Raw genomic sequence first — 17,104 nt, forward strand, 5'->3', positions numbered from 1 at the left:
TGCATTTCAATCCATATTAAGTAATTTCCCATGGTATCAATTGATTTGAGATAGCATAGATTTGGCCAGTAAAAGCTTCTGTGTCAGGAAGACCACTCAACTTCATTGAGGTTGATCTAACTTTTTTTTTTTTTTGCGGTACTTGGGCCTCTCACTGTTGTGGCCTCTCCCGTTGCGGAGCACAGGCTCCGGACGCGCAGGCTCAGCGGCCATGGCTCACGGGCCCAGCCGCTCCGCGGCATGTGGGATCTTCCCGGACCGGGGCACGAACCCGTGTCCCCTGTATCGGCAGGCGGACTCTCAACCACTGCGCCACCAGGGAAGCCCTCATCTAACTTTTAATGAACTGGGATATTTGGGTTTGACTCTCTTTCTCAGAAGGTTGTGAGGCTTCATGACTTTATATGAATAAATAACTTTAAAATGTTATGGATCGAAGTGACTTCCTAGAGACTCTATAAAATGTCCCAGTTAGTACTATTGAAAGAGGAATATTTTAATGTTTAATTTTTAAGTCAAACAAAATTGTACATAGAAAAGTCCTTCACATCACAACTATGATTGTACATAGAAAATTCCTTCATACAAAATTGTACATAGAAAAGTCCTTCACAACTATGATTGGAGGTGTGATTCAGATTCTCACACCAGGTTTCCAGTAAGCAAGTGTTTATGAGCACAGGCAAACAATTTAAATTCACCAACTCTATTTTCAGAAACCGTTTGATATTTGGGAGATATGTCTCCTGCGTCTGATGAGTTTATGGCTGTCTGAAAACCAGATAGAGCAGGGGAGCTGAGGAAGGGAGAGAAAGACAGAGGAGGAGGGCAAGAAGGGAGAAAAGAGGAGGAGAAGGACATGAGGAGGCTCCAAAGAAAATGGTTAGTGAAGGAGAGCCAATCATAATCCAGCTGTTCCAAGCCAACCAAAGCATCTGGTTTCTTTAATTCAGGACACTTCATACTAAAAGGCCGGCTTGTTTACACTGTATATTTTGAGTTATTTAAACACTCTCTTCCAAACCATGGGTTTGCAACTTCAGGGGAGGCTTTTCAAATGTGGCTGAAAAGTATCCCCACATCAATATCACATGGCATGAACGATATGGAAAGAAAGAGAGAAGTTATAGACATTTTAATAGTCGTTAGCATGCCATTTCAGACTATTTTATTATAATTTTCTGAGAGGACTGAAAATGTCCCCAAGTCAGCCTCTATACCATGCAAATGAAGCCCTGTTCTCTATACAGGTGGGCACAAATGCAAGTGGGCATGTGCACGCCCTCAGATGTATGGGGTATCTATCCATAGGCTACCCTAGCCTGTGTTCCAGAAATACTATTTACATTTTAACCAAAACACGAGCCGAAAATACACAAAGGTATCAAATCCAAGAAGAACCTATTTGGAACCTTCTGGAAGGACTGTTTGGGGTTCAGTCCTCAGTCCTCTCACTGTTTCTTCACAGACCCTCTCTCAGTGAACTCCTCATTGACAGGGCTTCAGTTTTTCACTTCTAAGTAGGGGTGACCCAGCAGGATCCTCCAAGCCACTGTTCTTACCCAAACTCTAGTCCTAGATTTCCAACGATTTCCAAACACTTCCACTTCATCGCCCCACTATCACCAAGATGTCCAAGACAGAACTCAGCATTGTACCTACACCAATCCTTCCTCGATCTTTACATTTATGTAACTGATGCCATCCTTCTCCTGGTCAAAAGAGCTGGAAACCTGAGAGTCCGTTTCAACTACCTTGTCTCATCCCATATAGCCCCCATGTTAGAGAAGCCAAGCCTTTTACCATTTTCTTTATAATATTCTTTAAATTTGTCCCTTCTTTCCACTCCCATTGCTCTCTCTTCACTTGATACCCAAATTACTCAAGAATTTCTTGCTTGATTTTCCTGTATGAGAGACTGAAAGACATATACCTGAAAGGCAAAGACCAGAAAAGCTTCTGAATATCATGAGTAAACAGAAGGAGCTTAACTCTGCCTAGAAGCGATCCACAATTCAAAACCACTCACAAGAAAACAAATTCATAGTGAGGCATTTGGCAAGCCATTACGTTCACAATGATACCGTGAGACAGGTTCTTACCCATTTATCTTTTTTGTGGTCCAGGCCAACTGCATGACTGGACCTGAGCTGATCACTGCAGCCCTTCCAGTGTCTGGCAATATTTGGCAAACCTTGCCACTTTCTCCAGGTTTACTGATCTTTGACTTTTAAACTCAGGTGGGATAGAAGTTCAGACAGAGGAACGTTTGCTGCCATTTCTCAAGTCTCTCCAGCTGGGACTGTTTGATCTTATCAAGAGCCGTAACTGCAGCAACTTACAGACCAATAGCGACAGCAGTGCCCAAGGGGGAATACAGCTGATAAACAGGAGGCGAGAGCTGCGTGGTGAGGGGATAGCCATAAACACTTAAGGCCTCAGTGTGACAACTTTGTGGCCTATGTAATTCCCATTGACGTCAATTCCATGTTATGGATATGGAATTGTTTAGGACCACAGGAAGAAAACCTTACATTGCTTCACGGATCAGAGTTACTCTCACTCAAAGCTCAGAGTGTGGTCCTTAGACCAGCAATATTGGTAGCGACTATAAAGTTGCTAGGAACGCACATTCATGGACCCTACACAGACTGACCTCCTGAATCATAATCTCTGGGATTAAGGCCCAGGAAATTAGTTTAACAAACTCTCCACCTGATGCTTATTCATGCTATAGTTTGAGAACCACTGTGCCAATGTATGATGATAATAACTAGATATTAGCAAACAATCAAATAACTATGCAAATAAAAATGAGATAAAGAACGATTTGAATAAAGGGTCTATTTTCTCTTGTACTTACAATTCTTAGCACAGAATAAATTTCAGTAAACATTGTTGACTTAATGACTGAAAGGGTCTTATATAGGTTGATGCCAAAATTAAAAATATTGCACATAGCAAATGATGTCTTAGATTTCTTTGTTTTGAGAGTCACTGAAGTCTAGAAAACAGAACACTAATCTGAGAGGCAAGGCTTTCAAGGATAATGAGAATCAGTTGTGATGTGCATAGAACATCCAAAATGTGCTCTTCTTCTGTTTCTTGCCTTAAGAATGTTTCAATATTTCATATTTCAGATGCCAGTGTAGATGTTCTGATAATAGCCACCCCTCTCTCAAAGCAACTCGTAAAAGACTAGTTTATTTTATAATCACTCAGTTACCCTTGAAACTATTCTAGTTCCCTTCCATTTGTCCAACTGGTTATCAGATCCTGAAAATTTTACCTCCTAACATTGAAATCATATCACTGGGCACTTTCTAGACCTTCAATACTCCCTTAATTTAAGCATTAATTTCTCGTTTGAGGCACTGTAGTCACAATCAGTATGGTGTCTCTCTCTCTCTCTCTTCTCACGTGTGTCCCCTTTTAGTCCAACCCCTACAAACACACCACATAAATCTCTCTGAAATTATGAGTCTCTCTTGTCATTGCCATGCTTAAAAGCCTTCAATGGCTTTATATCACTTTCAGAATGAAATACAGGGTCTCTCATCATCTGACCCTGTCTGACCTCCAGCCTTATTGGTTTATTGTACCAACCCCACCACGTTATCTGCCCTTCTGCAAACATTGTGCCATTCTCCTTTTTCACTGTGCTGGGACAGTCCTTCCCACCATCACTGTTTGGCTAATTCTTAGCTATCCTTTAAGACTCAGTTCAAGCATCCCCTCCTGGAGGAAGCTTTCTTAGACCCCCCTCCCCCTCCCCCATTTTTCAGTGGGTGCCTCTCCTCTTTGCAGTATTCCCTCTTAGCATTCATCACATCTTACTTCTCTTTTTCCTTAGAGCTTCTTAAGGATAGGAGCCATTTCTTATTAATGTTTGTAAAAATGACACGGCTCTCTCCCTGGTGCATAGCAACTGCTCAATAAATGTTTATTAAGCAAAGGAATGAACAAATTAATAAGTAAAGACAAGAGCCCTTCCAAAGACTGCTCCTTAGGATGCAGAGATGAGAAAGACCTCCATGTCACATGGGTATCACTGAACACAAATGGCTCATAAGCAGAGATAAGACAGTTCATATCAAATGAGAAATGACTCCAAGTCTTCCTACAGACCTCAAACTGGGCCATTTTGGGAACCTATAGAAATTGAAAATCGCTTTTCATGCTAATATTTTCTTCTCATATTTCCATACTCCTATTGGGACTGGGGGAAGACGTGTTGAAATGAAATCCCAAAGGCCATTTGGAGGAAGTTAAAATTTAAGTGGAAGGAGGAAGGATAAGAAACCTTCTGTGAGAATGTTTGTTCTCACTGCCAAACTTTTAGTCTCCAGAGATTTAAGAAGGGAGTTTGTGTGAGACTGGAGAGCATGTAACTTTAGGTGCTTATTCAAGCGGAACATAAATTTTGAAAATTTGAAAGTTTATCTTCTCAAATTATTGGAACAAGCCTGTGTATTATGTTCCCTAGAGACACAGGGACCAAGAAGGGGGGGGGGGGTTATTTGCTCAGCCTGAGAACATGATACTGAACACATGTTTTTTTTCCCTTCTATTCTTTTCCTCATCGTTATAGCATAAGATCTAGGGGAACTTCAGGTGGATGGTTGGTTTGGATCCAGTTCCCAGACCCTGCTGCTCATTAACTGTCCTTGTTTTATTTATATTCTGAAATTTGGAGTGATTTTCCCACGCTGAAGTAGGATGGGACCCAATCTACCAGGCAGCACCTACCCTCAAACTCTCATACTCATTCTGAGTGAACAAGAGCCATGATATCTCAATCAATGGAGCCGAGTGTTATGAAGAGCGTTATTCTGGTCACGAGAACATCTGGAAGTCAGGATGTTTGAGAAATCACTGGAAATGGTGGGAAAGGCTTCCTCTTTGCCTTCTTTATCCAAATGGCTGGTTGCTGAGTTGTGACTTCTGGCTTCTACAGTGGGATTTAACCCTGCATTATGTTGACAAGAGTCAAAAGTCAGAGCCCTTGGAAAATTCAGGTGTTTCAATAAAACCTCAGCCCTTAAGTGGTCTGTGTCTGAGAAACATCTGGTTCCAACACAGTACTGTCCAAGAGGATGTTCTGCAATGACGAAACTATTCAGTCTTGTCCTATAGCGTAGCCATATGTGGCTACTGAGCCCTCGAAGTGTGCTTAGTGTAACTCAGAAACTGAATTCTAAACTTTATTGAATTTTCATTAATTTAAATTTAAGTAGTCACACATGGCTAGTGACTACTGTATTGGACAACGCAGTTTCAAGATATGGTATTAATGTGTAAAACAGATACCCTGAGTGTGCAAAAGGACGGTTTTTAAAAAGGAGAACACATCTTCTTTATACATTCATCTGTCGATGGACAAGATATGGTACACGTATACAATGGAGTATTACTCAGCCATTAAAAAGAATGAAATAATGCCATTTGCAGCAACATGGATGGACCTGGAGATTATCATATTGAGTGAAATAAGCAGACAGAGAAAGACAAATATCATATGATATTGTTGATATGCGGAAACTAAAAAAAATGCTACAAATGAACTTATTTATAAAACAGAGAGAGACTCACAGACTTAGAGAATGAACTTACGGTTACCAGCGTGGAAGGGTGTGGGGGAGGGGTAGATTGGGAGTTTGGGATTGACATGTACACACTGCTATATTTAAAATAGATAACCAACAAGGACCTACCATAAAAAAACGTAAAAAAATAAAATGTGCAGGAGACTGAGGGAAGTACCCTCACCCCAGAAAAAAAATTAAAAAAAATAAAAAGGAGAAAAAAGCCAGGGTACTACCACACCTGATGGAAGTTTATCTACCTGTTAAGAGTATAGAAGTCTCCCAGTTAGACAACAGTATGAAGGGCATGGCCCCATTTGTATAAAATTGCATGTGTGTTCATATAGAGGTGTCTGGAAAGGTATTAACAAAATAGGTTTTCCTGGGTAATAGCATTTGGGCTATTTTTTACTTCGTACTTTTCTGTTTTTTAAAAAATATCTGCAATAAAAATGTATAATTAAAAAAATTTAAGGCTGTTTTATAAGAATATATAGTGTACATCTTTCAACATTATTTAGTCTAAAATGTATATGTAATTTTTAAACATAAATTCAGCTACCTCTTATGATATGATTTAAACTGACCAAAAGAAGGCTATTGGGCTTCCCTGGTGGCGCAGTGGTTGAGAGTCCGCCTGCCGATGCAGGGAACATGGGTTCGTGCCCCGGTCCAGGAAGATCCCACATGCCGCGGAGCGGCTGGGCCCGTGAGCCATGGCCGCTGAGCCTGCGCGTCCGGAGCCTGTGCTCCGCAGCGGGAGAGGCCACAACAGTGAGAGGCCCGCGTACCGAAAAAAAAAAAAAAAAAAAAAAAAAAAAAGAAGGCTATTTAGGAGTTGGGGTAGGTTTTCGCACACAAAGTTGGGTGTCCCTCTTGCTAATCAAAAACCCAAAGAGATTCTTTTTCCTCTTGTCTCCTTCAGATACTAGCTTTTTTTTTTCAGGGTATTTAAAGTTTTTCACCATCATTGGAATTCTGGGATACCCTTGCAGTATCGTCACTCATCTGGAGCTGGGATGCTCAGATACCCAAGACTACTTAACATTGAGGTTTTTCAGGGAATCAGTTAGGTGTGGACTAGACAGGATCTTTCTGGGGTGGGTGCAGGAGGCGTTAATGTCTGATCACAAGAGTTGTCAGGTGGGCACTCGTCTATTTTCCTTAAATCAAAGGTGTTGTGAAGGATGAGTGGTCTTAGCTAAATGTGGGAAAGGCATTCTAAGAATGCAGTCTTCATCAGACACCTATCCAAAGACGAGTATAGCCTGTATTCAGCCCTCACTGGCATAGGGAGTTTTTTCCAGATGAGTTAGTCCTTTGAAGTCCTGCTAAGCCGTACATATCCTCTTTGTACCTAACTTACAGCTCTGCTCAGTATTCTTGCAGAAGAGGACCTATGCTAAAACATCAACCTCATGTGATCTTTCTTTCTTCGATTTATCACCTGGCTTCCTGAAGCGCTCAGCTCACACGGAGCTCAGAACCAGGCTCACAGTCAACTGAACTGAACATTCCGTCTAGTAGCTAACCTCAGTTCACCCTGGGATGAGATTAGAATCAGGCAGCCTGGCCAGGTTTGAATTAGCGATGCATGACTACATAGGATTTCAAATAATCATGGAAACCATTGTGCATGTGTGTGAGCCAGACTGGACCTTCAATGTTCATGTTCATGATCAAGGAACTCAGCTTTTCAATAAACAGCAAAAGAAAATACGCCTTACATGAAAAACATAAAAATCCAGGATTGATGGAACCTCTTTACAGGCATAATTACAGGAACATTATACAATGTGATAATAATTTTAAAGACTTACATTTATAAAATTCTGCTTTTTGGAATCTTTAATATTTATTAAAAATACTTTTTCATTTAGAACCATGTTGAAATATGTACTTCATATGGGCTAATTAACCTAATATTTTAAATTTAATTTAAACTTTTATATAAGTAATATGGCACATAGTTTAAAAAAATCAAGTAATACTAAGAAGCTTACAACAATCAAAAAGCCATCCCCTTTCTCACCATCCCCTCCCAGTCCCCAGTCAGACACGCTGCTGGTGGTTACTTTTAAGAGTTTCAGTTTTTTAAATGATAGTTACCTCCATACTTCTAAATAATATTTTTATATTTCTGTATCTTGATTTTCAGTTTTAGACAATTAGGAATTAGCACTCTTATACATCCTTCTCCCCCACGCTTTCTGTTCTTTAATCATTCCAATTTGAGTTAAATCATAGGCATTATTATAGTCTTAATATTTCACAGCTGAGCCACACTGGGTACTATGTTGACATTTTCTTTATACTTTTTTTTAGTTTGCTTAGCTTTCTGTGTATCCTAAATAATGATAAACCACATTAATATTGTCCAGCACAACAGGTGTGATATTTTTCTTATCTTGTTCATTCTGTTTTAGACCTCCTTCCTATAGCTCTTCGTCACTGTTCTCCTGGTCATTCTCTCCTTCTCTCCTGTGTTGGATTTTCTAATTTTTGCTTGCGCTCTCTTTCTTGCTCTCTCACACACACACATGCATCTCTGTCTCCATCATCTATCTCTATGTTTGTTTATATCCTGATTTGATGGAACACATTCTCTTCAAGCTCCCTGACAAAGAGTACATGAGAAGAAAAAAGTTGACATCTTGCATATCTACATATGGTTTGTTGCATCTTTATTCATTGTCAGGAATTCAGAGGGACGTAGCCATTTTTTTCCCAGGGACTCCCAAATATGAATAACTTGAGATCTTTTTCCTGGCTGGACCACTTTCCACAGTGAACTGATTTCAGTGCTGCTAGTTAGTAGACATATTTTGACTTCATTCCTGTGACTTTAGAATGGTGACCCACTCTCTCCCCAGGTGTCTCCATGTTCCATTGTCCAGAACCTTGCTGGCTCAACCTCCCCAGAGAGTAAACCCCAGTATTATGCCAAGGTAGAAGGGGAGGATTTGCTTGGGTGTGTATGTGGGGGGTGTGTGTAGGGAAGAGATCTGGGGATCTAACTGCAACCCACATAGACTTTGTACCAATTCTTTTATTTTTAGCACTCTCATATCTCCTTTACCCCTTGTTGATGGCTTCAATTCCTGAGGGTTTTAAGGTTTGAGACACAAATCTTCTTAGTTTGCCCAGGTTTCCCCCTTCTGCACTTAGTGGTACTAAGAAGGAAACATAACTCAGGCATCACCCTCCCATCCATTTTCCATCCTCCAAATGTATCTCTTGCTTACTGGTGTCTCCTACACTCTTATGTCTTTGGGGGTTTATTCATTTCTTTTTACTGTTGCCCCATCATGGGCTTTTGGGGATAAACAGGTGTGTTCCATCTACCACATTTATCTTCCCTATTAAAAAGTAAAGACAAAACATGTTGTCACTGCATAGATGCAGAAATTGAGACACAGAACATAAGATACATAATCAACACCCTAAATAAATGAGTGACGTAGTTAGGGCCAAGGTTTGCTTTCTTTGCCTCTGAGCAGTCCTGCCTTTTCTTGAGGCATTGTCTGTCCTTGAGGGTTTGTTATGTGACCCAGGTAACTCTTCTCAACGGTGAGTACCATTCCCAGGGATCACTCTAACAAGAGGGGTTCCTAGAAGAGGGAAAGGATGAAAGGGAAGGGGCAGTTAGGGAGAAAAGGCCATCAATCCATATGTATTGTAGGCATTCTGAATTGTAATCTGCAACCACACTTCACCCAGTATTAGGTCTTCAAATGGTAAAATGGTGCCCCTGCAAATCAGAACACACAAAACCCCATACAGCTGGTGGAGAGACGGCCCAGCTCTCATCCTTGTTATAGTGTGGGACAGTGAGAGCATCGTGGTCATGAGTGTGTCACAGCTTTGTGCCAGCTCTAAAATATCTCATTTATTATGTACAAAAAGGAGAAGTCATCAACAGATCTAAGCAATACAGTTCAACACACTTTCCTTTTTGTGAGAATCTCAAGGGGGTGGGTCTATCACTTTGCCTAATGCTTTGTAATCCTGGCACATGAGTAATAATTTACATGATACTGCAGCTGTCAGAGAACACCAAGATAATTTTCTGATTCCTCCAGTGCTTTAATGTTTTGAACAATTCAAGTTTAAAAGAGTCTAAAATAGGCTTTTGCTGTGGCTAAAGAGCAGCACTCAGGAGAGGAGAATCAGAGACATTAGACTGAGGGAGATCGTGGCTTGAAAACATTTTATTCATTAACAAAGATGTCGATCAAAGTCTTTGATTTGTGAAGTTGTTTCAGAACTTTTCGCTCGTTACAGTTAACAACCGAATGATCTCACGTAGAGGAAAGAAACCTAGTTTTCCCAAATTTCTTTTTGTCATTGGAATGGGGTGGGAATGGATTCTCTACCAAGGAATTAGGTCTATTGGGTAGCATGTGGGGAGTAAAAGTTTTCATTTGATTCACATATGGAATTTCTGGTGAAATTTCATTTTTTTCTGTATGCATTTTACTTTCATAACAAGTTTTTAGAAAATATGTTGAGATTCTTAGCTAGAAAGATTTAAATGATCATCACCCATGGCCACTTATACTCTGATACACTTTGGTGATTTATTTCTAGATTTATACTATATGTGGCTATAAAGATGCTGATATGGGCTGAATTGTGCCCCCCCTTCAATTTCATATATTAAAATCCTAATTCCCAGTACCACAGAATGTGACTGTATTTGGAGATATGGTCTTTAAAACGGTAATTAAGTTAAAGTAAGAACCTTAGGGTGGATCCTAATCCAACATGACTGGTGTCCTTATAAGAAGAGAAAATTTGGACACAGACAGGCACAGAGGAATGATCATGTGGAGAGAATGACCATCTACCAGCGAAGGAGAGAGGCCTCAGGAGACACCAACCCTGCAGATACTTTGGACTTCTAGCCTCCAGAACGGTGAGAAAATAAATTCCCATGGTTTAAGCTACCTGGTCTGTGGTACTTTGTTAGGGCAGCCCTAGCAAGCTAATACAGATGCCCTTATTTTGGGACTCAGGAAAGAAAATTTTCACCTTTATTTAACCCAATCACATTCTTTACACAAAAGGGGGGATGTCTTTAATATATGCTGTCCCAAGACCTACCACAATGCCTGGTATAGAGAGGCACTCAGCAACACACTTTGAGTTATGTACACCCTCCTCAACATCATTCAGATGGAGATCCTCGGTTGTGGCCCTAGTTGTGTGATATTGTGGGACAGGAACAGGGCCACAGTGACCTGGATTGTGAAATGGAAGGCAGATGTAAGGGCTGCTGCCCCTATTGACACTGCCACTTCAGATATTCCGTTAACACGCTTTAACCAGGAGAGTAGGCCAAAGTGACGTAAGAGCCAACATTGTTCTCAGAGCAGACCAGCCATAAGCAACACTACTCCCTGGGACTTCTCCAAAAAGAGGAGGGTGAGCTGAGTGGCTCTTAGCTGTTCCTATCAGAATGTACAGGTGAGCCAATAAAAACCACATGACCAGCTTTATCGAGAGCTGCTGACAAGCCCAAAGGTCCAAAATGGACACCTGACCCATGTCTGTTGTCAAGACATTATCCACCATGGCAACCGGGCCAGTTTCCACTGCACATGCTGCCCTACAGCTCAACTGAAAAGGATCAAGAAAGTCAGGATTCCAAATATCAATAGCATCACCCTGTCAAAACCCCTCCTGTGACCTTTCTCAGAAGAGGAAATGTAATGACAAAGTGAAAGCTAGCCGGACTATCCATGTCCAGAAAAGTCTTCAGTGGTCTAGCTTCTGTCTGAAATACTCTGTCCTACCAGCCGGTCACAGTCTTTCCAAAGGGTAACGTGGCACTGTGAAACTTATGCTAAAACTGATAAGTTTTTGGAAGACATGTTTTTTCTTTCTTAAGATCAGTGGAAAAATAAAGCAACAAAATTCAAGCATCAGCTAATGCTTTGAGCTATCTAATCAGGTCCCCTCCTCCCCTGCTATTTCCTATCTGTGAACCTTGTTCAATCCCTTCATAGCACTGATGACAATTTCGATCTCTCTCTCTCCCTGTCTCTCGCCCACCCTCCCCCTTCCTTACTTATTTTCTGTTTTTCTCATTAGATTGTGGCTTCCACGAGGGCAGGAACTATATTTGTTGTGTTCGCCAATGTATATTCAGAACCAATTATAGTGCTTGCTGCATAACTGCTGTTCAAAAAGTATTTGTTGAGTGGCTGGAAATTAATGAAAAATATCAATGGAAACTAAGGAAAGAAATTGATATCTATTTAGTTCTTACTGTGCTGTGTACCTTATAAGGCACTGTCATAAACTCATCTCATTTAATCTTAAAATATGAAAATGATGTATTCTGAACACCATTTTTCTGATGAGAAAACTGAGGCCCAGAGAAGTATCATTTCTTGGTGCTCCTGTAATTAAAGTGGAATGAACTATCTCTCGTTTCCTCTCTAGTACTTTGAAAATAAAATTCCTAATACTTTGGAATTCAGCTTTATTTTATATGCATATGTGTGGCTTCCCCCTACCTGCCCCATCTTTTCCTCTTGTCCAAGCTTTCTGATGCTTTAGTGATTCTAAACTTAGAGAAATGCTGAGGTGAAGGTGAAGGTTGGCTGCAGAGACCATGGCAGCTCAGCTACAAAACAGCCTGTGTGATTTTGTTTTCATTGGTTATTTTCAATATATTTATTGGTTGGTAAACTGAACCATGTTGACTTCCTCAGCCAAGTTTCTTACAGTGCAAACGGCACATTAACTATGCAGGTATAGTGAAAGGAGTTAGTACTCTTAGGTGAGTGCCTGAATCTGAAATACAAATGGGTAAGCCATGAGTGGGTCGAAGGTTCAAGGCAGTCTTTTCCAAACCTCTCTGGTTTGGAAATCTAACTAGAAACCTCCTGGGGTCAAGGTTTCTGATGAGATTCCTGGAGCTTCTTGGTCCAGGCGTGGGTTTGGAATACTTGGGAAACAGTCGACCACAGGGATCTCAGGGCTCCTCATTCTGGCTCGGTTGGGAAGTGCTGAGCTGCATGAAAAGTAGGACACTTGAGGGGGTTGTGGAGACTTTTTCAAACCTCAACAGGAATTTCTATTGTTCATTTTGGGTAGGAGTTTGGGTTTGGTTCCTACTAAGCCCAAATAACTTGTTTTCTACTGACTTTAGATTTTTTGATTTGAGTCGTAAGTGTTCAAGTAATATTACGGTATTTTAGTTTGCTGATAATAAAAAAGTCAATATGCTGCAAATTAAAAAAAGTCAGAGTGCCATTCTAAATGATCAGAGAGTTTTTTTTTCTTTTGTGTTCTAAAGTATACAAAAATATGGCATAAATGAATGTCTAAAATGCTCTTCCAGCTGGATCAATTACTGACCTTTTTAAATAAAGGAGATTAGAGTACACTTAATATTTTTTCCTTTGAACAATATTGTCATTAATGAGATCCAATTATGCCAGTATTAATATCTGAGAACCACACATTAATATAATCATACAAAATGTGAAAAATGTAGGTCTGAAAGCAAACTGTGTGGGTATTCATAGAGTTTAATAAATACTCTACCTGGACACCATTGTGAAATTATACATAATTTGCCTTAACCTACTGAATCTCATCCAAAGGAACTCAAATGTGATAGATTTCTTTCTCCTGTTCAATTGGAATCTGAAGACTCAATCCACTTCTAATTAAACTTTTCTTGGTATCACATCAGTATGTTATGCTACCACCTGTTTTTGAGTATAAGTAGCTGTTTCTTCAAATTGGTTTTAAATCTTGCTTCTGCTTTTTTTTTTTTTTTTTTGGTACGCGGGCCTCTCACTGCTGTGGCCTCTCCCGTTTAGGAGCACAGGCTCCGGACGCGCAGGCTCAGCGGCCATGGCTCACGGGCCCAGTGGCTCCGTGGCATGTGGGATCTTCCCGGACCGAGACACGAACCCACGTCCCCTGCCTCGGCAGGCGGACTCCCAACCACTGCGCCACCAGGGAAGCCCTTGCTTCTGCTTTTTCAGGCTTTGATTCTTTAAAATACAGTGCACTATATTTTAAATTGTCTGTAGCATAATATGTATGTTCAGGAAGAGTTGACCAGTGGTGGTAGTGGGGAATTTCTAATTTTTGACATTTATCAATTTAATATTCTTCAAATTTTGGTAACTTTTGTGCTCAGTTTAGCTTAGATTTGCTGTTTGAATAACACTTTTCCTTAGTGGTGAATCAGATTGGAGATAGAGAGAGGATATACCACCTCTTTAACTTTAAACCTTATATTTACAATTCTGAATTTATTTATTTATTTATTTTTGCGGTACGCGGGCCTCTCACCGCCGTGGCCTCTCCCGTTGTGGAGCACAGGCTCCGGACGCGCAGGCTCAGCGGCCATGGCTTACGGGCCCAGCCGCTCTGCGGCATGTGGGATCTTCCCGGACCAGGGCACGAACCCGTGTCCCCTGCATCGGCAGGCGGACCCTCAACCACTGCGCCACCAGGGAAGCCCTGAATTTATTTTTTTAACATTCATTTTTGTGATATTTTTACCAAGGCAATTTATCTCTGAGTTATTTCCTGATGGAGATATTGTGATTTTAACACAGTAATAAAAACAGAGAAATAAACTAAATTTTAAGATTATTTTTCATATTTCATGATTGTATATTATAGAAAAACGTTTTCAAAAATGTTGGAAGCAATTCATTCATGAGACCCAGTTTAATTTAATTGGCTAGATATCAATTTAAAACATTTAAGATAGACAGTACATTACTAACTGCACTCTTGAATGCCCTCAAAACGCTGCACATTTATATAACCAAATGCTTTGCAAGATACCAGTCATGCATTTTTGGGGACAGGTTTAAACTGGTTTATTTCAAGGATTTAAGTTGAAGGAGAAAATCATGACTTTCTGTTTGAGGACACGTTCACTGCCGATTATTTTCAAATTCCTCCTTGAGTGTGATCTAACATGACCTCACGAGTCCGTATTTACACACACGCGTGCAGTCACACGCAGTCTTTCAAATGGTTTAAAGATTGATTCACAGTGCGCAGAGAGCATTTTCTCTCTTATGATTTGTCCCTGTTTGCTTACTGCTTCCAGCTCCTCTGCCTTTCAAGTTTCATAGAGAGCACATTTTCAAGTTATTTCAAGATTGTTTTTCCTTTGCTATGAGGATTAATGCGATGTGGGGCAGCTAACCATTGAACTGTTTTTAGGATGAAAACATAAATCACGAACTTTCCTTTCAGACTGAATTTCTATTTCTTCTTCTCCTGAAGAAAATCAAGAACGAGAATTTCAGTTCCTTCTACATTAATTAGAAGATCACTGTTTTCTGCTTTTCCTCTTCCTGACCTTCTCTTTTCATTGACTCTGAAAGGGAAGTGTGTGCAGCACTCGTTTCAAAGGAATGATTGCAATTTGGCGGTAAATTATGCAAACTCCAATTAGTGATCCACAAGTTGTTGAAAAAACAGGGTCCGACGTGTGGGAAATACTGGGCGGCTCACTTCCAGCAACTTGAAAAACACCTTCCTTGCTTAGATGTGAAGCCACATCAATATCAACATGAAATGCTGGTCAAAGTCACATCTGCAATAGTTGAAATGGAAAACCAAACCAAACCAAAAAAAGAAAAAGTAGTAAAACACCTTCATTCTAATGTTTGGTGCACAGAAGTCCTTACACATTGCTATTCAGGTCTTAATTAGAATGTCCTATATAGTTTTCGGTTTTAAAATTTATTTTTTAAATTAAAATTTTTTTTATTGAAGTACAGTTGATTTACAATATCATGTTAGTTTCAGATGCACAGCACAGTGATTCAGTTATACTGAATATATATATATTCTTTCTCAGATTCTTTTCCCATATAAGTTATTACAAAATATTGAGTATAGTTCCCTGTGCTATACAGTAGGTCCTTGTTGGCTATCTATTTTAAATAACAGTAGTGTGTATATGTTAATCCTAAACTCCTAATTTATCTTCAGTTTTATAATTTAAATACTGTTCACTTCTCATTCACTCATTTTGATTAAAAATATTTATGTTAAAAAATATTTATGCTCAGTTATGGGTGTACAGCTCTTCACAGAGTGTGGAGTCCAGTGAGATGGGGGTGAAAGTGGACAGTAGAAAACAACAAATGCAGATGGTTAGAGTTGAGAAACAGAAATTTCATGCTGTCTCACTTAGAATTGGGATTATTTAGTCTGGAGAAAAGTGGGTAAACTGTTACTATAAAGATGTCTTGGGCTGAAACATTTTACATGCATACCTTATCTTTTTATCTGAAACGTTTCTGAGAATGAAGGAGAAAAACATTAATTCTAATGTGTGAAGGAATTTTCCTATAGAGATAAGAAGTGGGTGTCCAGAGGAATACTCTGGGAGTCATTGACAAAGATGCAGCCAGAACTGGCTGGTTTGTGCTCTATCTCCCCGTCTCTTCTGCTTTGGTTGCTATGTGATGTTGTACAACTTTATTTTTCTTTTTAAAGAATATTTACCATGGTACTGTATGTAACAGAATATACTGCATACCTGACAATTTTTTTAAAAAATTCCCTTTTATTTTAGATGTCTTTTTCCATAATTGGTTTGCATTTGCATAGTGAGGGCTGATTAACTATTTTTTCTGTTGCCTAGGCCATGCCTGTTCCATTAATTTGTCCAAAGCATCAGATTCTCTAAGGGCTTTGCATTTCTCATAATTTAAGGATGCTCTAATAAGAAAACGATGGCTTTGTATATGAGCATCAACAAGGTTTCATTTCTGTTCAGGGTTTAGTTCAGAATCGTCCCACATTCTCTGACCATACAGCTGCCTTCTAGAAGTACCAAATCAAACCCAAATGGCGAACAAGACATCCAGGGTGCACCTTTGTTCTCAGGGCTCACTGAGTCATCCTGGGGTGGGAGGGCAGGTTGCCCTGCCTCAAGGACAAAAACTTGGGCACAGCTCTCAGTGCTGCTGTGTAAGGAGGATGCGGACGACTGCACTGCCTCCCTGGTACTTCCTTCTGGACTGCGACTACGTCAGACTGACTGAAAATAAGAAAAGAGCCACATGTGGACATGCCTGGATAGAACTTAAAAAAAAAAGAAAGAAAGAAAAACTTTTATGGAAACCATTGGAATGTAAGACGCTTTGAGGAAGCCCTGTGGCAGTGGTGTGTGAAATTGATGACCTGATCGTAAACCACCGGTTAGAACTCTGAAAATCATAGGGGGAGATACTATTTTTGTATTATTACTAAGAACTGATAAAAATAAAGAGCATAGCTTAGTGCTTAACTGCTCAATGACAGCTGTTACTCTAGAAAATGGATTTTCTGAGATTTATGAAAATCCTACTCAAACATTTTTTTTAATCTAGAACAAAATATTTAGATGAACACATCACAGAACCACCTTTCCACCTGATCAGATATACTGAATTGTGTAATTTAATAACATTATTGCATATACAGCCATGCACCGTGGATTCCTTGTCTGCTTCTTGGGTTGGGTTGGGTGT

At 40.0% G+C, this 17,104-nt stretch overlaps 2 protein-coding genes across 9 annotated transcripts in view; one reads left to right on the forward strand and one right to left on the reverse strand.

The window, feature by feature from the left end:
- MTFR2 (mitochondrial fission regulator 2) overlaps positions 1-17,104 on the forward strand; it is a 228,074-nt gene that overhangs the window by 158,163 nt on the left and 52,807 nt on the right. Inside the window, exon 8 of one of the 3 annotated variants that reach the window (XM_027085730.1) lies at positions 4,592-5,384. The exons of the other annotated variants lie outside the window; for them this stretch is intronic. Coding sequence (XP_026941531.1) covers positions 4,592-4,603 — 12 coding nt within the window. The 3' untranslated portion in view covers positions 4,604-5,384. Of the gene's footprint in view, positions 1-4,591; positions 5,385-17,104 lie in introns of those variants that run through there. 3 annotated transcript variants of the gene reach the window in all.
- PDE7B (phosphodiesterase 7B) overlaps positions 1-17,104 on the reverse strand; it is a 367,442-nt gene that overhangs the window by 108,439 nt on the left and 241,899 nt on the right. The gene's annotated exons all lie outside the window — the stretch shown is intronic.

The sequence above is a fragment of the Aethalodelphis obliquidens genome, unplaced genomic scaffold, assembly GCF_003676395.1.
Source record: "Aethalodelphis obliquidens isolate GAN/ISIS:26980383/991018 unplaced genomic scaffold, ASM367639v1 scaffold3, whole genome shotgun sequence".
In the NCBI taxonomy this organism is placed as follows: Eukaryota; Metazoa; Chordata; class Mammalia; order Artiodactyla; family Delphinidae; genus Aethalodelphis; species Aethalodelphis obliquidens.